This window comes from Dipodomys spectabilis, unplaced genomic scaffold (assembly GCF_019054845.1).
Source record: "Dipodomys spectabilis isolate Male_0828 unplaced genomic scaffold, ASM1905484v1 ptg000138l, whole genome shotgun sequence".
NCBI classification, from domain to species: domain Eukaryota; kingdom Metazoa; phylum Chordata; class Mammalia; order Rodentia; family Heteromyidae; genus Dipodomys; species Dipodomys spectabilis.
In genome coordinates, this window is record NW_024870815.1 from 2,402,779 (window position 1) to 2,430,435 (window position 27,657).

The following is a 27,657-nucleotide window of genomic DNA, read 5'->3' on the forward strand; positions in this document are numbered from 1 at the left end:
CGATGATTGGTGCATCGACGAGAGCGATGGACATTTAGACCAATCGTTCGCCGAGGAACGTCTGACGCCCGCCCCCTCCCTTACGCTAACATCTTCCAATCCGGAAGCGCAACCGGGTGAGCGCGCGTTTCCGCCGGGAGAAGGCGGCGGGTCGCGGCCTGAGCCTCCCGGGGTCCGCGCTGGGCACCGCCGGCACCGGGCCCAGCCGACCGGCGGGCGCCCAGACATGAGTGACTCCGCGGGAGAGGGCGCTCGCCTCCGGCGCTATCCCGAGCTCCCGGTTTGGGTGGTGGAGGATCACCAGGAGGTGAGCGGGCTTCTCCCCGGGGCCGAATCCCCCGGAGTCCGGGAGGTGGAGGACGTCCGTGGCAGAGCGCTTGCCTAGCGCGCTGCAGTCCTGGGTTCGATTCCTAGTACCCCAAGAAACCTCTTGTCTGCGGGGCTCAGGGTCCTAGACCTGCCCGCCCCCCCCCCCCCTCGGCATCCCTGTCCTCAGCTCCCGGCAGCGGCCATAGGGACAGGAACCCCAGAACACACCGTCTTCCCATCTTTTGACAAGGAGCCCGACGTTTATGAACCGTGAAAGGGGTTTGTGGCTGCTTCATAGCAGGCAGTTGGTCCTTGGTCTAGACTTCTGGATGCCAAGAAGAGAGACCCATGGACCTAAGAAATTGGTTTAAAAGTAGGGTGAATAAGCCATGTAAAAGAGGAAGAAGACCAGGAAAAAAGGAAGAGAGAGAGGGAAAGAAGAAGGAAGGAAGGAAGGTAGGAAGGAAGGAATCAATCCAGGGAGCCTTGAACATGCAGCTAGTCATGGGCCTTGACTAGGTGTTCTTAGTCCTGATGCATTTTCTTGCACAGTAGAATTCGGTACTTTCCACTTTTTTACAATTTAGCATGCTTCATATATGTGGCGTTTTACTTAACATTATATATTTGGAATATTTGTTCATGGTTTCCACGCCACATCTGAATGTGTGTCTGTCTCTTACAGGTTCTGCCTTTTATATACCGAGCCATAGGCTCAAAGCATCTTCCTGCAAGTAATATAAGATTTTTACATTTTGACTCACATCCAGACCTTCTTATTCCTGTGAATATGCCAGCAGACACGGTATTTGATAAGGAAACACTCTTTGGGTAATGTGATTTTGTTGTTGTTGTTGTTAGCAGTTTTTCATATATTTAAAATACAATGTATAGTAGAATAATTAAGGGAATTAAACTTGCTAAGCTCATGGGTTTATGTTTTCCTTCCTGATTTTATTTAGAGCAATATTGACAAACTCTTTCTTTGGGCTACATAGGAACCAGCCATGGTGGCTCATAGCTGTAATTCTAGCACTCAGGATGGTGGAGCAGGAAAATCTCAAATTTGAAGTCAACCTGGGCTACATGGTGAGGTCAAGGCCATTTCGTATTGCCGTATGACCACATATTAAAAACCTTTTTCAAGGGAAGGTTAAAATAAATCCAGACAGTAAACATGGTAGGGTTTTCTGGCCATATGTCTGAGTTCCAACAAAACAAGAAAAACAGTAACATCTGTGTTGCTGACCTCTAACTTAGAATGTAGAATTTTAGAAGAAACTTCAAAACTAATCTGACAGTCAAGCTCATGCCTGTAATATTAGCTACTCAGAAGGTGACAGCCATGGCAGAAAAGTCTACTAGACTCCCATCTCTAAAATAGCCACCATAGCAGGGCTGGAGGATGGCTGAAGTGGTAGAGCACCAGCCTAACAAATTTGAGGCCCTGAATTGAAACCCCAGTACTGTGTAATCTAAAGAAGTTCTCCCTTGCTCTTTAAATCTGAAGCTAAAGTAGAAAAAAAGATGCTAAGCACAGTTGTATTAGCAACACATCCCTAATTTGTATATTTTTCTTTTCAGTATGGAATCCTGCCTCAGTTCCTCTTCAGGGCCAAACTCCTGTTGGTTTACAGTTTTATAGAATCAAAATGAATCATTCATCATCTGTCCTCTAGGAAAGATTGTAACTAATAGAGTTCTACATAACAACATCCTGCTGCTTTTCTGCAGTGAAGTTCCCTGAAACTGTCACTGTCTCTTCTATACAGACAGTGTTATTAGATTACTTGCAATCTATTGCATTTCTTTTTCCAAAACCTCCAACTGAATTGGAGGTTCTTAATAATTAATTAATTAATTCTTAAAGAAATGTGATTGCTCTGCCATTGTCCTACCCTTCTATATTGAGACTTTCTGTATTTTAGAAGTTAAAAAGGAAGGTAAAGTATGAGGGGAGAAGATTGGTTAGGAAAGATGGGAGAAATTATGAAAGTAGTGACATTGACTAAGACGCATTGTGCTTATAGAAACTGATTTGAATGGTAACCCCTTTGTGCAGCTACTTAAACATAATGAAAATATTTTTTAAAATACTATAAAGGACATATTTTTTAAAGTACTATAAAATACCGTAATTGGTCCTTGAATAATGGTTCTTAAATGTTTTAGCCTCATGATTCCTTTGTAATCTTTTTTTTTTTTCCCCCACTCCTGGGGCTTGAACTCAGGGTCTGAGCACTGTCCCTGAGCTTCTTTTGCTCAAGGTTAGCACTCTACCACTTGAACCACAGCACTACCTCTGGCTTTTTCTGTTTATGTGGTACTGAGGAATTGAACCCAGGACTTCATGCATGCTAACAAGCACTCTACCACCAAGCCACATTCCCAGCCTCCTTTGTAATCTTAAAATTCAAGTTGATGTTTAATATAAGTTATATTGTCTTTGTTACATGGAATTAAAGTAATAATTGTTTAAAATATTGTAAAAAGAAAAGGAATATAAGGAAAATGATACTGCAAACATAATATGTTGCAAAACAAACTAGTGGGAAGAATAGCATTGCTTATTGCAAATACCTTTGTTATTTTATATGGAAGACAACTTGGTTCTCCTAGCCATATCCAATATGTTGATTATGTTGTTCTGGTTGATGTGTATGATGAAAATTCAAGCTCTTATAACTTACGATTGGAAATGGAAAGAGTGTTGTCATAGCCTTTTCAGATAACTGAATATTATTTGATCCTATACAACACTTGACAAGTGATAGTTTCTTCAATAAGTTTAGTTGAAATATGAAATCCAACAATTCAACTTTAAGTCTAAATAACTATAATTTATTGGTCACTATTCCTTACAAGAAAGTGGTGCTCAGCTCAAGTCAGTCACACATGCCTTTCCTTGAACTACCTTTTGGTTCATAGTGCACAGCAGAAGTGATTTCTGTACATTTCTTTTTTGTGTGACAGAAAATGTGTTTAAGTGTATATTTAGAATCAAGAATGAATACCTTAAGGAAATTCTGCAATGAAACTTTTTTTTTTGGCTAGTGTTTTGGCTAGTGTTTCTCAGTGAAGCATAAAATGACTCCCGTGGGGTTGGTGCTGCCTAGGACATGAGCCCACCAGTGTTTTTCCACAGTCAGTGCAAATACTAACACAGTGGAAGAAAAAATGACATCTTCATGAAAATAGTATTAACCTAGTGATCATTCTGTGAAAAGGTCTCAGGAACCTCCTCAAGTAGATGAAAGGATATTGGGAAGGAAGGGGAAGCACTCTCTAATAATTCTGATGTTTCTTCTCTATTTCTTTTGCAGAGAGTTAAGTATTGAAAATTGGATTATGCCTGCAGTTTATGCCGGCCATTTTTCTCATGTAATATGGTTTCATCCCACGTGGGCTCAGCAAATGGCAGAAGGCAAACACCACTTTTTAGTAGGGAAAGACATTTCTACCACAACAATCAGGTAATTTCCTCGTAGTTAAGTATGAAAAGGGCTGAATACGTTTATGTTTGGGCTCCTGTAATGTAATAACATTGTAAATATCCCTGTATACAAATAAGGTCAGATTAAAACCTCACTCCTTTAAAATGGGTTCTTGAAACACCAGGACACATTTTCAGCTCTTGACCTCTTTCATTTCATCCTCTGGAATTCAGACTCCATTAAGTCATTGAAATACCTTGTACATTTATATATTCAATAGGACATTTTCCTATTGCCTTCTAACCTAACTGTTGTGTATCGAATTTCACAATGAGGAATGAGACAATGAAATGTCTCACTGCTTTTCTTCTAATATATCCAACAAGTAAATAGGGAGGTTTTAGAGTTTAATTTCATAAATATAATTAGTTTGGAGTTCTTTTTTATATTTTTTATTGTAAAAATATTGTACAGAGGGCTTACAGTTACATGAATAAGGGAATGAGTACATTTCCTATTGAACATTGTTACCCTTCCTTTGTTTTCCCCCAACCATCCCTACTATCCTCCCCAACTCCCCCACCCCAAGTTTGGAGTACTTAACCCAAGTTATTATCAAATCCTCTGAATCCTCTGAGTGAACTGGTGGCTCACTCCTGTGATCCTAGCAACTTGGGAAGCTGAGATCGTAGTATCATAGTTCAAAGCCAGAGCCAGCCTGGGCTGAAAAGCCCCTAAGACTCTTATTTCCAATTACCAACCAAAAACATCAAATAAGATAATAGAAGTAGAGTTGTGGCTGCAATGATGCTATGCTAGACTTGAGCCAAAAAGCTAAGGGACAATACCTACGCCTTGAGTTCAACACCCAGTATTGGCACAAAAACAAAAAATCCTCTGTCTTAAGTTACATGTACATCTGTTTTTATTGTATATTTAGCCAGTATTCTCTGTGCTTGTAATGCTGTAGTGTCTTTAGAAATACCTATTGTTAACTTTCAGATTCTCTTGTATAGGATAAATTGCAGGTTTGAGGGGGAAGGGGGAGGGGGGACATGCTAGTCCTGGAGCCTGAAGCCAAGGCCTAGACACTGCCCCTGAGCATTTTTCCTCAAGGCTAGTGCTCTACCACTTGAACTACAGCTCCACTTCTGGCTTTTTTAGTAGTTTATTAGAGATAAGAGTCTCACAAACTTTACTGCCCAGGCTGGCTTCAAACCACAAATCCTCAGTTCTCAGCCTTTTGAGTAGCTAAGGTTCTAGGTATAAGCCCTGGCACCCAGCTGGCGTGAATATTTTAAGCAGTGTAACCACAGCTATCTAGAACCTAAAGGATAATGGGATAAGATTAAAATACATTGAAAATACAATATAATAGTCTCACTGAAAATAATGTTTTATTTGTGATTTAATTTTAATAATTCTCTAAACTTTGGTAGTATAGTTCACTTCATTTGCACAAATATCTTTCTTTTGTATATGAACATTGTATTTCTTTATTAAATAACTTGAAAGGAATAATTAGAATCCAACATATAATAATTGTTGTACATAACACTGGTCTCTATGAAAGAGTGGATTTGACTACTTAAATGAGAAGGCTTAATTTAACCTGCAAAGTCATATAATTTTATATGATCTAACACAGACGTTTGAAACTCAATTTGTGGTGACAATTGAAGAGATGTTTATGTTCACATGTTTTTAGTTAACCCTTCAAGTAAAAATTTATGGGAGAGACAGTGAATTTAGACAGGCAGTCTGAGATTATGTGTGTGCTTATAATAAGTAAGAACATGGTAAACCTTCCATTATTAAAAAATAGAAATTTAGGGATGCAGTGTGCCTCAGTTGGTAGGTAGAGTACCTGCCTACTTATTGTGAGGCCTTGGACATAAAACCCCAGTATAGCCAAAAGAGAGAGAGAGAAAGAAGAACGAAGGTAATAAGAGAGGTAGGGAGGGAAGTAAAAGGAGAGAAGGAGGGAGGGAGAGAGGAAGGGAGGGAAAAAGGAAAGGGAGGAAGGAAGGAAGGAAGGAAGGTAGTTAATACATTTAGGTAGAAGATACAGTCTTTGTTCGCTTTCGGATTGCACAGATTTTAATAAGCTTACACATTATTTTCATTGAGTCATTAATCTTTTGGGGAAGTATCTGATGTGTTGTTATTAAGTGCTTAGCAAAGCATAATACAGTTGAAAAACTGAGAACATTCTAATAAGTCTAGAGTCAAATCCAAGCTGGGTGTGGTCAAGCCCCAGAAGTTGAAGGCCTACATGTGCTAGTGACATCCTATATCTTAAAAAAAAAAAAAAGAAAGAAACCTACAACTTAGGAAATGCACCCTACAAGTGTATGGATATTTTTAGATTGCTGCCCATGTTAAAAATTGTGGTCATATGCTTCAACAATCCTTTGAACTATGTCAGAGGAACATCTATTAAAGAAAATTTATTGCTAGTTGTGCTTAATTTTTTTTTTTTAATAAAGTATCGGTTGGGAGAAACCAAAACCCAAACTTGGCTCAAACAAGACAATTGCTTTCTTTCTGATATTTGAGATAATTCCCAAATAGTCCAGGCCTGTGTGGCAGATCTACAAAGGGAAATAGGATATCCTAGGGTTTATGTTCTTCCATCTCTAAAGTCCTCATCCAGGGTAACTTGCTACTATCCATACTTTCATGTCAGTGAGCAGAGAGTGGGGAAGAAAGCTCCTGCCCTGCCCTGCCCTACCCAGCTCAGCCACTGGGCCAGCCAGCACTTACTCAAGTAGCCAGATCTGACAAATGCTGTTTACAGAATAGGAAGTCCCAAGTGTTAAAGACAGTTTTGTCAGGTAAGTTGTTTTCTTAGCTTTCAGCAGTGCCATAATGAAATGCCAGCTTCCTTAAAACAGTTTTTTCTTCTGTTCCAGGGTTACAAGTACAGATTATTACTTCCTAAGTGACGGACTCTATGTCCCTGAAGACCAGCTAGAGAACCACAGGCCATTACAGCTGGATGTGATTATGGTGAAACCTGATAGACTCTGTAACAACCATGGTGGAAAGGCTGCAGAATCTTCTGCCAAGAAGCCCAAGCTAGCCCTGGAAGACACAGAGAACACTGCCTCTTCAGACCGCGATTGTCAGTCAGAAGAGCCAGGAAAGGACACAGCAACACAGAACGGCCAGTCTAGTCAAGAGCCGTCGTGTTCATGTGTTTGTGAAAGTCAGCATTGCCAAAGTACAGCGAGCACGGGAGACATCCTGCAGGTCCTACAGCAAGGAGATGCTTTTGTTTTAGATATTGACTTAGACTTTTTTTCTGTCAAGAATCCCTTCAAAGAAATGTTTACTCAGGTAAATAAGGGAAGGGACTTTGAAAGCAGGGAGCTTGAGAATTATATGGCATTTTTCTAGATGAGAGCTAGCAAGCCTTCTGCAAATAGTCTGAGCGTTACTTGCTTTAGGTTTTAGAAGCCACATTCTATCACCTTTTCTCCTTTAAGAAAAAATTAGCTCGTACCTGTAATCCTAGCTACTCAGAAGGCTGATACCTGAGGCTCAAAGTTCAAAGCCAGCTCAAGCAGAGACTCACCAATTAATGACCCCATGGCAATAGCCACAAGTGAAGGTATCTCAAGTGGTATGGTGCCAGCCTTGAGTAAAAAAGCTAATGGTAGTGCCCAGGCCCTGAGTACAAGCCCAGTCCTGGCACAAAAAAGAAAGAAAAAATTAATATTCAGGCTAAGCTTTCCTAATCCAGAAAAAATCCAAAATCTAAAATTGCTTCAAAATCTAAATTTGGGGACTCCATAAAATGCACCAATAAAGTCTCTACAAAGATGCCCAAGTCTAGAAAATTCCCAAATCTGATGTTCTTCTAGTTCTAAGCATTTTAAAGGATACTTTACTTATATTATAATTTAATAGCTATGTTTTTAATGTTATAAAAATATAATAGTTAAATTCTCCTTGTTCCATCTATTGCTTATTAGCTTTATAATCTTGGGAAAGTTACTTACCCTTTCTGACCTGCAGTTTCTTCACATAAAGTGAGAATGATCATCATAGCCAGCAGACTGGGACTATACCACTGTTTTATAGCGCTTACCTAGCATGCAGTCAATCCCCAACACTGTACTATTAATCACTTAGTTAATCAAACCCATCCCTTGGGATAGTTTTGATCATAAAGCACTGAGGACAGCGCCACATCATTATGAGTAATAAATTTTAGCTCTAGTCGACTGGGAATGTGGCTTAATTGTAGAGTGCTTGCCTAGCATGCCTGAAGCCCTGGGTTCAATTCCTTAGTAACACATACATAGAAAAGGCTGGAAGTAGTGCTGTGGCTCAAGTGGTAGAGTGCTAGCCTTGAGCAGAGAGGCTCAGGGATAGTACTCAGGCCTGAGTTCAAGCCCCAGGACTAGGGGAAAAAAAAGTATGTATGTATATGTATATATATATGTGTGTATATGTATATATATATGTGTGTGTATGTATGTATATGCATATATAATGTATACACATATATGTATGCATATACATACATATATATATGCATACATATATATAAAAATATGTAGCTCTTGGGAATAACTTTTTCCTGGAGAAGTCTTAGTAAGAGTATTGGGGCCAAATGCATCCATTGTATAATGGATTCACCTAGCTATGTTCCTAGAGTCTAGGGATAGCATCTTTCTCCTGCATGGAGTCTTATCCAAGTTCTGAGTCTGTCAGTCTGCCTCCAAGATTGCCTTTGTGCTCCAGAGTTCTATTTCTAGAGAATTGGCTGTACAGTGAACTTGGAGTTTACTGTTCTCCTCAAAGACATATATCTCCGAGAAACGGCTAAAATCTATTTAGAGCCATTTATATAATGAGATATTATTAGCAGTACTTTCATCTCATACTCCTTTAGCCAGCTAGTCTTCTTCCATACCTGATTTTCATATTTTATTGATATGCTCAGATAGACAGACTTGCCGTAAGGAAAATAATCTTCATAATGAAAATCTGAACATTTTGCCTGATTCTCCTAGACAAATCTGAATATCGTCTAAGATATTTTCTGTCAAAGGTGGATCACTTAAGGACATTAACCTTAGGATTGTGCATTTTGTTTTGCAGGAGGAGCACAAAATATTACAAGAACTTTACCAGTTTCAAAGGCCTGGGAGTAACCCCACTAAGGTATGCACTGTTTCCTCAGGGTTTATCTACATATCACGTATTCAAAGTGGCACTGTGGCTCAAGTGGTAGAGCACTTGCCTTGAGCTGAGGGACAGCGCCCAGGCCCAGAGTTCAAGCCCCACGACCTATAAAAAAAAAAAAAAATCTTATAGCTTATTAGAGTGAATCGCCAAGAACTATCTAAATTGTGTGTGTGTGTGTGTATGTGCACACTTAGGTATTTATTGGTAAAGCCCACAATTAGCACATGGAATCATTTTTTATAGGATTAATTAAACCGATTTTTATAATAACAGGATTTTACTTGCTTTTAGAAAGGATATTATCTCAGTATTTCAATGTTTTTGAAGGATGATTTAGCAGATATTGTTGATACTCGAATTCATCAATTAGAAGATTTAGAAGCAGCTTTTGCTGATTTGTGTGATGGTGATGATGAAGAAACTGTCCGGAGATGGGCTTCAAACCCTGGGTAAGACCACCTCCCAGACTTTTCTCCCTTCATCCTAAATACATAACCAAGTTTGTTGGATAAATTGCTTTGAAATAAACAGTATTGGGGGCTGGGAAGGTGGCTCAGTGGTAGAGCACTTTCCTTGCATGCCTGAGGCCCTGGGTTCGAGTCCTCAGCACCACATAAGCAAAAAGAAAAAAGCCAGAAATGGCACTGTGGCTCAAGTGGTAGAGCGCTAGCCTTGAGCTGAAGAGCTGAGGGACAGCGCCCAGGCCCAGAGTTCAGGCCCCGCGACCGGACCCAAAAAAAAAAAAAAAACTATTAATTTTACTGTTCCGTTTTCCAACAGTAGTATTTATTGAGTGCTTTTTTAAGTGTTCATTATGAATTTCCCATTCATAGATTCTTTGTAGCAATCTATTGTTTTATTGTAGTTATGTCCATTCTATAGATGAGGGAACCAAGGCCCAGAGTTTAAGTAAGCTGCCAAGAGTCTCATCATGAAGGGTATGCATTAGTTACTGTGTAATTGCTTCCCTACTAGATCAATTCTTGGGCTACCCCTGTACTAAGTAGAATAAGAACAAAAAATTAACCTAGTAATAAGTAAATTATAATATGAAAACATGCCTCCTTCTAAGAATAGCTCAATGAAGAAATGATAAGTACCTTGATCACAGAGTAACGAATGTACATATAGCAAAGTACTACATTGTGTTTTGTGAATGTGTACAATGACTAAATATCAACTATGAAATTGTACAATTATTATGTATCATTTTTTAAACAATGCTTATGAGTAGAAGAGTTGTTTTCAATCTGATTATTACATATGAAATCAGGATTTAAAGGCCAGAATCTTCATCAGTTCATTTATTTGTCCAATTCTCACATTGTTAATCTTAACTTTAAAGTATGAAAAAAGTCCTGTAGCAGTGAAAGCCCAAAATTTGTCACTGAGCTTGGCATAAAAGAATATTGGTTAACTCCCAGAGCTACTTTGTTCTATATAATTCTTTAAGTCAGGTAAACTCGAAAAGCCTGGAAACTGAAAGTCATCATTACATTCTCATGTTTATAGAAGACCTGAAGTAGCTCTTTATAAAAACTCTAAGGCTGTTTTCACTGTAGTATAAATGTGACAGTCAGTCATGAGACAGCAACATTCAATGGAAAGCTGGAATCCTAGGACTTCCGAAGAACCTGAGCAGTCATCAAGAGTTCTCATGGGATGATTACTGAAGTTATTGGCTCTGCAAAGAAGTACAGGAATAGGGACAGTGGTTGCCTCTTTAGAGAGGAATCATAGTTCGAAGATTATATGACATGTATTAACAAGAAAGAACTCATTTTGCTAGATACCTATTCAAAATATTCATTGTAGCTTTTACTTAAAAATAAAAGATTGTGCCATATGCTAGTTATTGTTCATACCTACAATCCTAATTACCCTCAGGAGGCTGAGATCTGTGGATCACGGTTTTAAACCAACCGGGGCAGGAAAGTTCATGAGACCTTATTTCCAGTTAACCACCAAAAATGGAAATAGAGCTGTGGCTTAAATGGTAGAGCATTAGCCTTGAGCAGAAAAGCTCAGGGACAACACCCAGGCCCTGCGTTCAAGTCCCAGGACTGGCACACACACACACAAAAAAAGCTTTTTTAAAAGTAATATATTCAGAAGCAGTCCTGAAATGCAAAAGTCATAAAGCCTTAATTATTGTCATTAAAGCAGTGACATAGAAGAATAATTCATCATAGTCTAACTACCTCAATAAATACTAGTCAGTTAATACTTTATCTCTTCAGCATAAGGAACGAGTTCTAAAAATAATGTCTTCTTTCTTGAAATTATGATGAAAGAGAAATAAGTCACAAGATATAAGCCCTTCTCGAAATGCTGAAAAGTACCCACTATTTTGTGATTTTGTGAGGTCTCAAACCAAGCTTAAGTCCTGAACGACAGCAGCAAAGCTAAGCATGGAAACCTAAGACTGCTTCTTAAATCCAGCCTGTGGACAGTGGCACGTTCCTCTGAGCTGCACTATGCCTGCCGCACAGCCCTGCAAGAAGCTCCACAGCAGACTTGAGGGCTCAACAAAACTGCACCAGTGGAAGATCAGATGGGAGCTGAAATTGGAAGGAGAAAAACATAACTAAAAACTTTGGATGAGATTGTAGGGAACATTTATTTCTTAATTATCTTCATTTATTTCTTAATTACCTTCATCTCCCAAGCATCCTATGATGCATGTCATCGTGGTTACATGCTTGCTAAGTGCACTGTGTCACTTGGTACTGTCATTTTCTGTTTATTGACTGGGTGGCTTTTTTCCCAGAATGGAATCACTACTTCCACTTGTACAGAGTTTGAAAAAACGGATGGAAGTGCCAGACTATGAGATGGTAACTATCATAATTAAACTATAACTTCATGGGCATTGGAGGGGAGGGGGGCGACTTGAACTTAAGAATTCTTCCCTCTCTTTCAGCTTTTTCACTCAAGGCTGGTGCTCTACCACCTCCACTCCTGGATTTTTTCGGGTTAATTGGACATAAGAGTTTTATACACTTCTTTTATTCAAACTAGCTTCATGCTCAGTCCTCAGATCTCGGCCTATTGAGTAGCTAGGATTATAGGTGTGAGCCACTACCACCTAGGCTTAAAATTGACCCTTTATAAAGGTACATTTCTGGGTTAAAATAGGTGCTTTTTGTTAAGATGGTTTGCCTTTTTAGTGTCTGAATGAATCATGAAGAACAAACATAACAAAAAAAACACTTAAGAAACCCAAAATGCTGGAAAAGTTTTCTCAGAAAAAAAATTTTTTTCTCCTATTTTCTATATGAAGCAAAAATACTATGTATTTTTTGTTACTGATGATTTCATGATCAGGTCTTATTTCACCAACGAAGAGTTAAGTCCAAACATCTGATTATAAAAACCAAAAGATAAAATGAAAGGAGAGAGCCACGGCTTGAATATTACACTGTATATACTAGCTGTGGTGTACATGCTGTGTCCAAAGGTATATTTAATCATAGCTTTTTCTTTCATTTTACAATCTTTGAAATTATAATCAGTATTTGAAATGGAAAAAAAACTGGAGCTTAAAAAGTTCAAATGAGGGGCTGGAAAGTTGGCTCAGTGGTAGAGTGCTTGCCTTGCATGTATGAGGCCCTGTGTTCGATTCCTCCATACCACATAAGCAGAAAAAGCCGGAAGTGGCATTATGGCTCAAGTGTTAGAATGCTAGCCTTGAGCTGAAGAGCTGAGGGACAGCACCCAGGCCCAGAGTTCAGGGCCCACAACCAGCCAAAAAAAAAAACAAAGTTCAAATGAAAGCCAGGCATAGTGGTACTCACTTTGGAGGTAGCGATAAGGAGGTGTGGGATTCAACTTGGCAGTAGGGGGAGATAACAAAACCATCATCAGCATGATAGCGGATGCCCATAATCCCAGCTAGGAGGGGCAGTCCAGGGGTAGCCTTAGAAAAAATTCAGCCCCTACCTTTAAAAAAAAAAAAGAAGAAGAAAGGACTGAGAGAATACATTTCCCTGCCTAGCAAGTGTCCTGAGCTCAAATGCCAACACCACCAGTCATAAAAGCACAAAAGTTCAAGGAATTCTTTCTTAGAATTTATTCCAGATCTGAGTCTTCCAAGTGTCTATTTATTAGACTTCTGCTCTGCTTAATCCTGTAATTGTTTTCATGTTTACTTCAGTTTTGTGGAATATAGTGAAACCACTATATTTGAGCTGCTGTTTAAGAACTAAAAACAATATTTTTTGGTCATTGGGCTTGAACTCAAGGGCTGGGCACTGTCAGTGAGCTTTTTTTGCTCAAGGCGAGCAGTCTACCACTTGAGCCACAGCTCCACTTCCAGTTTTCTGGTGGTTAATTGAAAATGGGAGTCTCATGGGTTTTCCACAGATCTCAATCTCCTGAGTAGCTAGGATTGCAGGTGTGAGAAAAACAGTGCCTAGCTAAGGAGTAAATCTTTGACTTATTTTAAAAAATGAAACAAAACAAAACATAGGGCTGGGAAGGTGGCTCAGTGGTGGAGTGCTTGCCTTGCATGCATGAGGCCCTGGGTTCAATTCCTCAGTACCACATAAGCAGAAAAAGGCGCAAGTGGTGCTGTGGCTCAAGTGATAGAGCGCTAGCCTTGAGCTGAAGAGCTGAGGAACAGTGCCCAGGCCCAGAGTTCAGGCCTCATGACCGACCAGAAAAAAATACCAGCAAAAGAATATCATGGTTAACTCTGGATCAGCACAAGGCTTACTCCTTTTTTTTTTTTAATGGTACTGTTAAGAATAATAAAGTTGGGGGCTGGGAAGGTGGCTCAGTGGTTGAGTGCTTGCCTTGCATGCATGAAGCCCTAGGTTCGATTCCCCAGCACCACATAAGCAAAAAGAAAAAAACGCCGGAAGTGGCACGAGCACTAGCCTTGAGCAGAAGAGCTGATAGACAGTGCCCAGACCCAGAGTTCAGGCCCCACGATCAGACCCAAAAAAAAAAAAAAAAAAAAGAATAATAAAGTTACATTGGGGGGGAGGGGGAAGGGGGATGGGAAGGGGAAACAAATAAGGAGGCTACAATGCTTGATAAGAAAGGTACCCATTATCTTGTCCATGTAATTGTAACCCGTCTGTACAGTATTTTCACAATAAAATAAAAATAAATTTTTTAAAATAATAATAAAGGTACAGTTTAGATCTTGTCTGGAAGATCTAGCAAGGTGGTAGGGAAAGGAAACAAAAAAAAAAAGAAAAGTTAGAAGACAGGGTTTCAAAATGCTTTGAGACAATGAATTGTATCCTCAGGCTGGTGTGCCTTCATTGTTACATTGTGTCTGGATTTGTTGGGGAGAGGGAGACTCTGGTATCTGGGGAGAAGAAATGGTAGGGCTCAATCACAGATTATGTATCTGGATGCATACTTGCTACAATGTCAGATCATTGAATTATTTGATCATTTTAGTGGAAAAGAAAATGCAGAATCTGGGCTACGAATATGGCTCAAGTGGTAGAGCCTAGCAGACATGTAGAGTGCAAGTTCAAACCCCAGCACCACCACTACCCGCTCCCAAAATGAAGAACTCACCACTTTAATATGTTGACAGATAGTTGCCAATTAAATCTTTGGTGTGTATCCAAAGCAAGCCATAAAATATAGTATGTTTCTGTGTATTATATACTTAAGCCAAAACTATGATATATTAGAGTTCTGGTTGTTAAAACATTAAATCCAAAGTTGCAAAAAGCATCCTGTGAGCTACTTCTAGCGTTCAGAAAGATTTACTTTAGTGCTAACACTAGAACACCATTCATTTACATGTAAAACGTACGGAAATACCAAGAAGTAGTGTATGGGTATACACAAAGTAGTACATAACACAAAATAAACACCACATTAAATAAGGCAGGAAGAAATCTCAATTCTTGGTCTGGGAATGTGGCTTAGTGGTAGAGTGCTTGCCTAGCATGCATCAAGCCCTGGTTCAATTCCTTAGTACCACATACCAGAAAAAGCCAGAAGTGGTGCTGTGGCTCAAGTGGTAGAGCCCTAGCCTTGAGCAACAGGGAGAGTGCCCAGACCCTGAGTTCAAGTCCCAGGACTGGCCAAAAAAAAAAAAAGAAAACTCTATTCTTTCTTTTTGGTGTCAGTACTAGGGCTTGGACTCAGGGCCCCACATTTGCTCAGCTTGCTCACTAGTGACTGGTACCCTACTATTGGTACCATGCCTCTGGTCCAGCATTTTTCTAGTTGAAGAAGATGGAATCTCATGAATTTCTCTGTTCCACAGGTTTCATATTGACATTCTCTGATCTCAGCCTACTGAGTAAGCTAAGACTGCTGGTGTGAGCCACTAGCACTTTTCTTACTACCTTCTGAAAACTTTGAATATAGTACTAAGTGCATTCATTAAGTAAATAAAATAGCGTGATAAAAAGATTAAAATTTTCAGGCACTGGTGGCCCATGCCTGCACTCCTAGCTACTCAGGAGGCTGAGACCTGAGGATTACAGTTCAGAGCCAGCCCAGGCAGGAAAGTCTGTGAGACTGTTATCTCCAATAAACAACCAGAAAACCAGAAACAACACTGTGGCTCAAGTAGTAGAGTGCTAGCCTTGAGTTGAGGAGCTGAGGGACAGTGCCCAAGCCCAGAGTTTAAGCCCCATGATCGACAAAAAAAGATTAAAATGACTATGTTATTATATAGTTTTATATCACCTTTTTAAACCTAGGGAAGTCTATAATTAGGTAGACAGATAGAGCTAAGGGGCATAACTCCAGAAGTAGAGCACCAGGCCCTAGCAGAGGAGAGAAGCTAATGAATCCCTAATTATAAAATAAAGAAGTAGTAAAGGGCTAGGAAGGTGGCTCAGTGGTAGAGCGCTTGCCTTGCATGCCTGAGGCCCTGGGTTCGATTCCTCAGCACCACATAAGCAAAAAGAAAAAAGCCGGAAGTGGCACTATGTCTCAAGTGGTAGAGCGCTAGTCTTGAGCTGAAGAGCTGAGGGACAGCACCTGGGCCCAGAGTTCAGGCCCCACGACCGGACCCAAAAAAAAAAGAAGTAGTAGTAAAAACTCCTAGGAAAGGCATCAGGCCCAGACAATACATAGGCCGATGCTACCAAAATGTTAGAGAACAGATAACACTTGCAACTTAGATACTTTCAAGGAAAAAAAAAATCCAGAAACAAAAAAATAATTTAAAAAGAATAACTTAAAAAACTTCTCAGAATAAACAGTCAACGTTGTTTTTGTTCTTTTCAGGTTCACCAAGCTGGTCTAACCTGCGATTACTCAGAACTTCCTCACCACATCAGCACTGAACAAGAAATCGAGTGTCTTGTTCAGTCTGTCTATCACCTACTGAAAAATCTACCCAAGCCTACCCTTGTGACGATCGCAAGGTAAGCAGGGCAGGCCACATCATGTCCTCATCTCTGCAGCCTGGAATATGTCACCTCGTGGAGCAAAAGCATTCATGGTATGATTAACTCAAAGGTGCTGAGCAGTGTTATATTGGATTGTTAGGGGGCATTCAGCATTATCACAAGAGTCCTACTAGGAGGGAGGCAAGAAGTCAGAGAGCTTGGAAGACTGGAAGCCTGCTGGCTCTGAAGGAGGATGGGGCCACATGATGAGGAAAGCAGGCAGCCTCTAGAAACGAGAAAAGGCCAGACGACAGGTTCTCCCCTGTAGAATATCTTACAGTGACCAGTGCACACAGATGTCTGTGTGTTGCTTTGGCCAGGTGCCACAAATGGCACTGCTAATGACAGGATTTTTTCTAGCTGAACAACCTCTTAGTAAAAATCTCAATTTGAGATCCACTCTTACCTTAATTCACAGAGTAGTTAGACATATGGAAAATACAGTTCCTATCTAATCCGTTTCCTGAGGAGAGTGTTGGTTGGTTGGTTAGTTTTTGTTTTTGTCAGTCAAGGGGCCTAAACTCTGGCCCTAGGTGCTGTCCCTCAGCTCTTCAGCTCAAGGCTAGCACTCTATCACTTGAGCCACCGAGCCACTTCAGGCTTTTTCTGCTTATGTGGTGCTGAGGAATTGAACCCAGGGCCTCATGCATGCAAGGCCAGCACTCTACCACTAAGCCACATTCCAGCCCCTAGTTTTTGTTTTTATGTAGGTCCTAGAGCTTAAACTCAGGACCTGGGCTCTGTCATTGAGCCTTTTTCCTCAAGGCTAGTGTTCCACCAATGAACCACCACTCCACTTTGGACTTTGGGCTAGTTAATTAGAGATAAGCATCTCATCAACTTTCCTGCCTGGGCTGACTTTGAACTATAGATCCTCAAACCTCAGCCTCCTGAGTAGCTAAGATTACAGATTACTGTTTTATTTAACCCATTTTTTTTTAAAAAACACTTTGCATGTATGTTAGGCAGACAAAATTAAAACCTAAATCAGGCATAGTAGTGCATACCTGTAATCCTCACACATAAGAAGAGTCAAGAGTTTGAGGCCAGCCGGTGTTACACATAGTGAGTCTCTATCTCAGAGGACAAAAGAAAGAATGTTGAAACTAGTTTCTAACGTGAATGAGCGCTCAGGACTTTAGAAAGTATGAAGGACACAGGGTAGTTATGTTGCAGGATATGGGGCAGTGTCAATCATCCAGTAGCCCAACCTCTCCTCTTCCCCCCCCCCCCCCCGCCCACGAGCAATGGGAGCAGCATCACCCCAGTCCTGACAATCAAAATGTACCTCCAAATTTCCAAAACTCTGTCTTAAGGGTAGTATCAATGGGTAGTCTAATGATGTTTAAAAGAAATCAGATATCTGTTTGGAAGCATTGAGGTACACCTGTTTGTTAAAGCTTACTTCCCTAATCTTCTACTAATGGACCTTTGAGTAGATCTTTATATGTATGTATATGTTAGTATTTCATCATTTAACATGCTCTTAGTCATATTTTTACTGTGTCTGAAAGTAACCTGGTCATGAGTTTGTCAGAGGCTTTACAGATTGCTGTAGATCTAAAATACTTATGCAAAGGAGTCTGCAGCTAATTCCACTTGCTTCAAAAAAGTTATGTCACTTTCCTCGATCCATCCTCTTAATGGAGTTTCGCACCCCAATCCAGACTGATACCAATCAGTTCACATCTTAATCTAGCTATAATTAGCCGAAGACGTTCAGTTAGCAGTGTAACTCTCAAGTTCTCCTTGGTGAGTTCTCAAAATCTGTGCCCCACTCCACATGGCACCTTTCTCAGGTGCCATTCCCAACCCCAGGACATGCCCACATTTCATTAAAGCAATAAGCCCTGTTTTCCCAAGTGACATCCCCTTCCAAGGGAGGTGTAGCCTGTAGGAACACTGTGGCTTACATCACAGAATTCCACCCCAATCCCCAGCATTTACAAGGTGTTTGACCTTGCATGGGTTAATCTTTCTTGGCTTTAGATTCCTTTAATAGTCATTCTCTCTTATATTAGTTTGTCTTTTGTTTCTCTGTGACCCAATAACAAAGAAGCAACTTAAAGGATTTATTTAGTTTCTGAGGATTTGGTGGCCCCCAGAGGCAAGGAAGCAGAGAAAAATGAATACTGGAAGGGACCAAGAAAAGATGGCCCCCAAGGACATACACCTCAGTGATCTACTTCCTGCTGTAGGTCCTACCTCCTTCCTTTCACCACCTCCTGCTGCGATCACTTGCAGAACCCATCCAGGGATCAGATCAGCCATTCTTTAGACTTGCACTCCCAGCTGTCGTCTCTGGGGGAGCCCTTACAGACAAACCTTATTAGTCTTCTAGGCACTTCTTCATTCAAGTTGGAAATCAAAGTTAACCTGGCCTTCCTGTTTTATAGCATTGCCAAGAACATGAAAGAACATAATTCATGTAATGCACTGGACTGAGAGATATAACTGTCTTTTCTATCAATGTGGGTTGCTTAAAGATTCTTTGGCTTGATGGCTAGACTCAGGTTGATGAATTTGCTAAGACATTGTCCACAAATAGGAAAGGAAAGAAGAACTGCTTTGGATAAGGAAGGATTTTTGAAATGTAAGGTGTTTGTGTCAATTGGTTTTTCCAAGTAGGAATTAAGACACACCTCAGAAACACACCTTTGATTGTTTAAGAAATAGCAGAGGGTTTGGGTATATTTTGAGATAACTTGTTAATCTTATTTGGAAATCTTTCAATGGTTGGTCACTGTAAATACATCTTACCCTATTCAAACTAGCCAATCGAGAGCAGATGGTGAACTGAGCTCAACCAATCTGAGCAGAGGGGTGGGGCCTGCTGCTTAGGGAAAAGTATGAGAGCAAAGGGCCTATTCTTGCTTGCTAGATTTTTGGCTGATGGCACACTCTTCTGCAGAAGTAAGTTCTTCCTTGCTGGGACAATTCTTTTTGTGTCTATCACTGTGACTGGTGATCCTTAGAGAACATATTTATAACACTGACATACGGTTAACATTTTTTAGAAATGTTTTCATATTCCTGGTGAATTTCATACACCTCCATTCCTGTTTCACATTGAACGCAGCACATGCAGCTTTTTCCTCCGCACGGATGGTTTTATCTATTTATGTGTAGTTTTCCTCTCTCTCTCTCCTTGGTTCCAGGTCAAGTCTGGATGAGTACTGTCCTTCGGAACAAGTTGACAGCATCCAAGAGAAGGTCCTTGGCGTGCTGCGCTCCCTCTATGGGACTCTGGACACTCATCTGGTATACTTGGCAGAGTCTGCTCCATCTTGAAATGGCCAGAACCCTAGCTTCCATTTTAGTTATATAAAGTAACGGGGTGTTCGTTGTTGCAAATGAGTCTTCCAGAGAACACTTTTTACTATAACTTTCGGTTGAAATCTTTCAGCTACTTTGAATCTCTAAACAGATATTATCAGTGTTTGAATGATGGCAGGTTTCTTCAGTGAGGGGGAGGGGGATTACTACTACCCCAGTTAATGGAAATATTCCTTATCTATCATCCCCTTTCTTTTTGTGAGAGTTATTTTTCCTCTTCCCCACCTCCTAGGCAAAATGGACTTAATGAGATGTATTTATTTATTTGTTTGTTCAACTCGTGGATATTTTATTAAGAACTACCTATACTAAGGAACAGAATACACAAGACCCCGGCCCTCACGGGGAGGCAGATGAGAAGGAAATCATGGGCTGTTAGCAGTATTGCAAAGGAGGAAAAGACAACCATAAATATGTCTTAGGTTCTTAGAGCCATCATAGGAAAGGAAAGTTCTCAAAAGCTAGTGCCAAAAAAACAAAACCTTACCAATCCATGAAAATGATAGAGGAAGTCTACATCCCCAGAGCTATTGGGATTATGGTCTGTTAGCACTTATGGTCCAGCATGGTGTTTATTAAACAGGCTCACTGAGCAGACTTGGCCATACAAGACTTCCCTTCTTTTGTGTTTTCTCTTTTTAACTAATCAGAGGTCTGTGCCTCTAGGGGTCATTGTAGACATCAGTTGTCACACTAGCTCCTGCATGCCGTTTTGTGGCAGTCCGCGTTGACAGTTTTTTTCAGATAAAGCGATTTTTTTATGAAAAAGTAAGTTAAAAAGTTACACTTCTAATTCTGGCCTGCCATACACACCCAACGACAGAACTGTCTTCCACCAGCTCCTTCCTAATGTAACTGAAAACAGCCATTGACTTCTTGGTGAGTCTGAACTAAATAAGCCCAGCTGTGAGCTCAAAGAAGGGAATGGTTCCCAAAACAACGTCTATTCCCAAATTAAAGAAAGTTAGGGAATTTCATTGAGGAGACTCAGACATATTTATCACATAGAGGTGGGCACATTTCAGCATGTGTGCACATGAGATCATGCTTCATACATCGCATGTTTGAAAATGGTCAAAAGGCTGTCTCTGAGCATGTCACTGTAGATCACCTCGAGCAGTGGTTGGGCGATTCATTCAGGCTGGTTTGAAGTTGATCCTTGTGGTTAGGGCTGGAGGAACAACTGTCTGAAAAAAAAAAAAAAAGCCATTTGAAAGGATGTAGCAGTGTTCCCTTTCTTACAAACAAAGGTGATAACCCTGTGAGGTACTGTATCAGCTCACTATAAGTCAGACCCTCTTCCTAAGATATATATAAAATAAAATAAAACAGTGTCTCCAGTTGAGATCTTCCACCTCAGCCTCCTAATGTTTGGATTATACCCAGTGCCACCATATCAGGCTTCTGAGCTAGTCCTAATATTAGGAATTAAGTGAAGGTTTCTGCTCTTCACTATGCCTTTTGTCTAAAAATCATCATTTTAAACTATCTACTTTATTTCTTTACTTTTAAAAGATAAAATGGCCTAGAAGGAAAAAAAGAACATACCTAGTGGTCTTCAGCCTTCACATAGCTCTCATTTATTGCAGGTAACTTTCAGGCCTCTTCCACATGACTACCTGCAGATTTGCATGTTGCTAAAATCATAGTGTCACCCAACTGATATTCTAGGACAAGGTACCATTGCCACTCAGATAATAGAGCTTTCATTTTTCCAATGATTCTATTTGCCCGTGAATTTTTGTTGTACAAACTTATTTCCACATGGAATAGTATAAACACTTATTGATGTCATAAAAAGCCAAACTGCTTTAACTGTCCACTTGGATACAAAAAAGTGGTTTATGTTGCTGTAAAAATCACACTTGCAAAATTATACAATATTTTTTAAGGTTTGACATTTTTGTTAGGATTCTATAAATATGCATTGCTACTATGAATAAATTCTGTTTGGTGTTATATGAAATTAAAAGATGTGTTTTGAAGTTTTAAATCAAACTAGCACTAATGGTATGTGTTCTTCTGTAATTGACTTGTAAATCAAGTTTTATTTTACTTATGCTTCTTATGAACTCTGATGTGACTCATCCTTGTTGGAACTCAGGTTAAATAAAAGAGCATAGGATTCCTTTGCAAGAACCCTCTGATTATCTCTTCGAAGAATAAAATTTACTTGCTGCTTGTTATAAGAACCAAATTAGCAAACTACGTCTGTGTAGTAGGAAGACCCCTATTCAGGCAGGCAAGCCTACCTAGTCGTCCGGAGTGACAGAGCCCAAGTTGTTAATAAAGAAGCAACTTTATTAAAAAGATTCCTACATTGATGGGCCAGGGCCGCAGCACAGGCTCGGGAGCTAATACTGCGACCCCGAGCGACCCCCATTCTTTGGTTTTTAAAGGCAAAATCCATGAGGTCGATCCTGGTCACATGCAGGTGACCAATGGGATCATAACACACAAAGGATTGTATGGTCAAACCAGACCACACACAGGTGGCCAATAGGAGTTTACCGTAAGCATGTGCAAAAGGCAGGGTTTACCATAAGTACATGGTGTTGCCAGTTAGAGCCAGATTACAACCTGTTTTATGAGTCAGTCTTTAACTCAACAATCAAGGTGGGTTAGGTTGTTCAGGGGAGGGAGACCTAGAAGCATTCTTTCCATTCAGGAACTGGGATGGTTGGAGCCAAGATCTAGTTAACCTTGTTTAAAGGTTTCTTTCTAAAATCCCTAAAACAAAGGCAAAGCCTGGAAAGAAGTTGTACCAGCTCAAGTCTCCTCCCAGGGCCTACTTTATCTGTGTATCCCAAATAGGGAGATACTCAACCAAGACATCCTGCATTTGTGTCCTAAGTGCCAGTAAAAAAAAATACATGTACAGATATTGAAAGATGGAAACGTTGGACTTCTCAAAATTGAAAAAAAAATTGTTTTGGTCAGTGGTGGGCTTGCCCTCGGGCGCTGTCCCTGGGCTCTTCTGCTCAAGGCGAGTGCTCTACCACGTGAGCCACAGCACCACTTCTGGTTTTCTGGTGGTATATTGGAGATGAGTCTCACGGACTTTCCTGCCCAGGCTGGCTTTGAACCATGATCGTCAGATGTCAGTCTCCTGAGTAGCAAGGGTTACAGGCGTGAGCCACCAGCACCCAGCTAACTTGAAATAATTTTAAGAGTATTATTTTTTTTTTACATTTAACTGGCTTCACAGCTGAGATGGGTAAAGCTTAAAAAATCTACTTTCAGGATTTTTCAATGCTTGGTAAATTTTTTGAGATAAGGGCAAAAGAAAGATTTTTTTATATATGTTCATCCTTTCCAAGTGACAAATAACAGCTGAGGAGCAGTTTGATTTAATGCCTACCATTTGGCTGAAATATAGCATATTTTCTCCAGGAAAAAAATATGAATAGCTTTTCTGGTAAGAATAATGTCTTTCTCCCCAAAGCTGCCCTTCATCCTCTTCTCCAAAACTTGAGAATAGGCAATATCACAGAGCACAAGGGTGAGGAGGGTGTCCAGGGTCATGTGGTAACGTTGAGGTGTAAACAGAGGGCTTTGAAAGGGAAAGGATGGGGGTGTCAGGGAGATCCGTGGGGGCACCCCATCAGCATGCGGACTGAAGACAGGCAGGGAGGGAAGGGCCACAAGACAAAGAATGTGAACCACCTCTGTTGGTACAAAAATCAAAGAACCTTTCTCCTCTGGGGCCTCCAGAGAGAACCCAACCCTGCCTGGGATCAGCCCATTGACATCCATTGCGAAAGACGACCCTCAGATTCTAAAGTAATGTTTGTGTTGCTGCTAAGCCCCCGTGCGTGTGGTTATTTATTAGAGCAGTCTCAAAGCTCAGTAAATGACACTCCACAGGACCACATTTGGCCCTGGCTGAGCACTTTGAACTAAGGGAAATTGGAGGCCTAAAGCTGCCTCCGAACCAAGGTCTTAGAAATCTTTCTTCCCTCGCTTCCCTCCCACAGTGCAGAGAGAGGCTGTGCTCTGAGATTCCCTTATCTACCTAAAGATAGGACAAACCAAGGAAATACAATTGCTTTCAATCCTCTTAGGGAAATTAGATTAGGCGAGGAAGATTAAAGTCCTCAGAGATAGAGACTGGAAATCAATCACTGCATCTGCAGCCCAGTGTACTCTCAGGCCACAGTATGTGTCCTGACCTATTTATTTCTTCTAAAACCATTTCCTGCCCCCTAAAGATTGCCTCCACTTCTCTCCCCGCTTTTCCTCTCTACCTTGAAGCTCTGTATAAGTTTATGAATCTCATTGGATTATTGGATAGTCACCTTCCTGATGTTCCCAGGCACATAAGCAAACCTACTGTTCTTTTCTCAATTCCGCCTATTGACAATTTATTTCAGAATTTAAAGACTTCAGGGCTGGGAAGGTGGCTCAATGGTAGAGCGTTTGCCTTGCATGCATGAGGCCCTGGGTTCAATTCCTCAGCACCACATAAGCAAGCAAGAAAAAAAGAAGTGGCGCTGTGGCTCAAGTAGTAGAGTGCTAGCCTTGAGCTGCAGAGCTGAGGGACAGCGCCCAGGCCCAGAGTTCAGGCCCCACGACTGGACCAAAAAAAAAAAAAAAAGAATTTAAAGACTTCAGAGAAGGAGGTGAAATTCCTGCTGTTCCCTACCTGAAACAGAATCTTTGGTGTTGAATCATGTAATTCCACAGTTTGGACACTAGGTGGAGATAGAATACTAGATATAGCAAAGGAGTAGTTTCAGTATCAGGACAATGACTCAAGATTCTTCTTACCGGTTTTTAATCATCCCATTACATTTGGATTTTAACACTTTCTTTAATATTGTTGGCCTGACATTTAAATTAGCTTTGATAAGTTTTGTTTCATTTTGGCTTATTTTATGTGTGTGTGTATGCTTGGGATAAGAAACCAGTCCTTGCTAAGAAAACACTCTTACTACTTAGCTACAATCCTAGGCCTTGTTTGTTTGTCTTGATATAGACCCTCACAGGCTGGCTTTCAGGTGTTCATCTTCCTGCCTCAGCCTCCTTAGTGTTGATCTGCATGGGACTACCACCGTGCCTGGCTAGCCTTCATGAATATTGAAACTAATTTTCTTTTTTTTTTGGGGGGGGGGGTCCGGTCGTGGGGCCTGAACTCTTGGGCACTGTCCCTCAGCTCTTCAGCTCAAGGCTAGCGCTCTACCACTTGAGCCACAGCGCCACTTCCGGCTTTTTTCTTTTTGCTTATGTGGTACTGAAGAATTGAACCCAGGGCCTCATGCATGCAAGGCAAGCGCTCTACCACTGAGCCACCTTCCCAGCCCCTGAAACTAATTTTCCGATAATGACTTTTTTCTTTTCTGATACTAGGGCTTGAACTCAGGGCCTTGCATTTTTTTTTTTTTTTTTTTTTGCCAGTCCTGGGGCTTGAACTCAGGCCCTGGACTCTGTCCCTGAGCCTCTCTCAAGGCTAGCACTCTACCACTTGAGCCACAGCATCACTTCTGGCTTTTTCTGTTTATATGGTACTGAGGAATCAAACCCAGGGCTTCATGCATGCTAGACAATCACCAGCCCCAGGGCCTTGCAACGTTGCTTAACTTTTTCACTCAAGGCTAGTGCTCTACTGCTTGATCCAAACTTCCACATCATTTTCTTTCTGGTTCATTGGAGTTAAGAGTCTCATGTGCACTTTTCTGCCCAGGCTGTCTTTGAACCTCAAACTTCAGATCTCAGCCTCCTGAGTAGCTAGGATTACAACCACCAGCCCCCAATGACAATGACTTTGACATTTAAAAAAAAATATATTTGTTTCTGGTGATGGTAATGGGGCTTGAACTCAGGGCCTGAGCACTGTCCCTGAGCTTCTTTTGTTCAAGACTAGCACTCTACCACTTGAGCCACAGCATCACTTCTGGCTTTTTCTGTTTATATAGTACTGAGGAATTGAACCCAGGGCTTCCTGCATGCTAGGCAAGCACTCTACCACTGAGCCACATTCCCAGCCCTACTCTGACTTGCTTATCACAGATACACTATGAATAGGTGAAGCCTCTGGAGTACGTGTCACAAAGGAAGAACATTTTTGTTCCCAGTGGCTTCAACACTGGAAACACCCCCAGTGCAGACATCCAGTAAATAATTGGATGGGGGGGGGGGGGAATCTTGTGTTAAACCTGCATATGTAAATGATTTGTCAAGTCTTTTTGTTTTCTACATTGACCTGAATAATCTGGAACTTGAAAGAAAAAAATCCTTTTAGCCAAGGTTTTCAAACGCAGCACAAATCAAGCACTCATTTGTTCATATGTGCTTACAATGTATTCCTTGTGTTAGAACTGGTAGCACCGTTTCCGGGTCTAGGGAACCCTCCTTGCCTTCTACCCAGCTATATCCAGCTTCATCCCAGCATGCCTGGCACTACCCACCTCCCACCATGTGGGGGTGACTTGGAGGAAGGTGTGGTTAGGACAACATTGGCCCAGAAGTCACATACCTTGGGATGTGTGGCCTTTTGTCCCCTTTGCCTGTCACTGTGTCCGCCTGTGGCCATGGGTGCTTTGTGCTAAGTGCTCCCTCTGTCACTAGGCAAGAGACCCTCTTCCCCTTGCCTGTCCCAGCCTTCCATGTCAAAGGAAGAAAGCATCCTTTCTGGAGAGTTCTTAACCATTGTAAGGAAAAAATAATTTCTATGTATCCTTTATTGTGTGTGTATGTGTGTGTGTGTGTGTGTGTGTGTATTTGGGGCAGTACTGTAGTTGAACTTAGGGGCATGTGTTAGGCACGCTACTACTTGAGCCATACCCTCAGTCCTTTTCTTTAAGTTTACTTTTCTGATAGGGTCTCATGCTTTTTTGCCAAGGTTGGCTTTGAACCATGATCCTCCTACCTCTGCCTCTCAAATAGCTGGAGTTGTAGACTACCACACTCCAGACCTGCTTCATAGTTCTTAACTGGAATTCCTTCTAACAAAAAGAGATATTAACAAGAAAAACACAAGCAGGTTTTTGAGATAAATACCTCATGTATACATGGAAGAAAACTATGAGTAGGTCTCAAAAAAGAAAGCATTTAACCTTCAGGCTTCAATTCCTTTGAAACAAAGAAAGAAGGAATGAGGACTGGAAGTATGACTCAAGTGGAAGAGGACCAATTAGTGCCAAAGAAAAGAAGGGAAGACACAGTTAAGACAAAGCAGGAAATAAAGCATCACAAGATAAGGGAAGATTGTCGATGTAGATATAAGTCTATGTCTTCTCCATGGGTTAAGTCCCGTGAGTTGAGGGGTTTGTTTTGTTTTGGGAGTTTTTTTTTGAAGGGGTGTTCTAGAGAAAGAGGCAGAGACTTGTACATGCTAGGCAAGTGCTCCACCACTGAGCTACACCATAACCCTGGTCCTCCTTTTTTCCTGGATGCAGACAGAGAGACATTCTTACAAATGGGATTCCTTATATTGATTTTTTTTAAGTTATTTTTTCTCTTATAAATGGGTGACTTCATATTATGGTGGAAAACCTAAACTCTCTAGCTTCACTAGCTCTTCATGGACTTGAAAATCACTAACTTTGAACTTTAGTCTTCAGAATCAATTGGTTCCAAAGAGCCTAAATAGTTTATTGGCTGATAAATCCCTGGAAAACAAGTTAAGGGAGAAGGGAGGGAAAAAAAAGAAAAACTGTGTACAAGGTAAAAATCCAAATAGTTATGCTATGTCCTGCCTTGCTAACTACCATTGTTGTGAAAGAATTGGGTCAGTTGGGTCTTTGGCCAGCCTCATTCAGGGGGAAAAAAACAGACCAGTGTGAGGCTTGTTTTAAAAATAGAACAATTCCTCTTCTAGTTCACAGGGCCATGGGTGTGCTCACCTCTGGTTCTTGGTTTTTGTTCCAAACACCAATTAAAGGAATTCTGTAATGAATCCCATCTTTGAGAGAAGACGTTCTATCAAGTGGAAATACTAAAATGTACTTCACCGAGATTTCTTAAAAATTCACTACTTTTGGAGGCCACCTAGCTGA

At 40.8% G+C, this 27,657-nt stretch overlaps 1 protein-coding gene across 1 annotated transcript; it reads left to right on the forward strand.

Moving 5' to 3' along the window:
* The first annotated feature begins 129 nt into the window (after window positions 1–129).
* Window positions 130–21,799, forward strand: CUNH5orf22 (chromosome unknown C5orf22 homolog). Its single transcript, XM_042690513.1, has 9 exons — window positions 130–307; window positions 995–1,140; window positions 3,633–3,782; window positions 6,659–7,085; window positions 8,859–8,921; window positions 9,273–9,394; window positions 11,716–11,782; window positions 16,161–16,300; window positions 19,483–21,799. Exons 1-9 carry the CDS (start codon window positions 227–229, stop codon window positions 19,613–19,615), a joined length of 1,329 nt encoding a protein of 442 aa, XP_042546447.1. The 5' UTR covers window positions 130–226; the 3' UTR covers window positions 19,616–21,799.
* Window positions 21,800–27,657: the final 5,858 nt, after the last annotated feature.

What these genes read in the sequence shown, in the direction of transcription:
- CUNH5orf22 (XM_042690513.1), top strand. Translation starts at nt 227, where the DNA reads ATGAGTGACTCCGCGGGAGAGGGCGCTCGCCTCCGGCGCTATCCCGAG. An exon ending in GATAAGGAAACACTCTTTGG is followed by an intron (nt 1,141 to 3,632) that starts GTAATGTGATTT and finishes TTTCTTTTGCAG; the next exon opens with AGAGTTAAGTATTGAAAATT. An exon ending in AAGTGCCAGACTATGAGATG is followed by an intron (nt 11,783 to 16,160) that starts GTAACTATCATA and finishes TGTTCTTTTCAG; the next exon opens with GTTCACCAAGCTGGTCTAAC.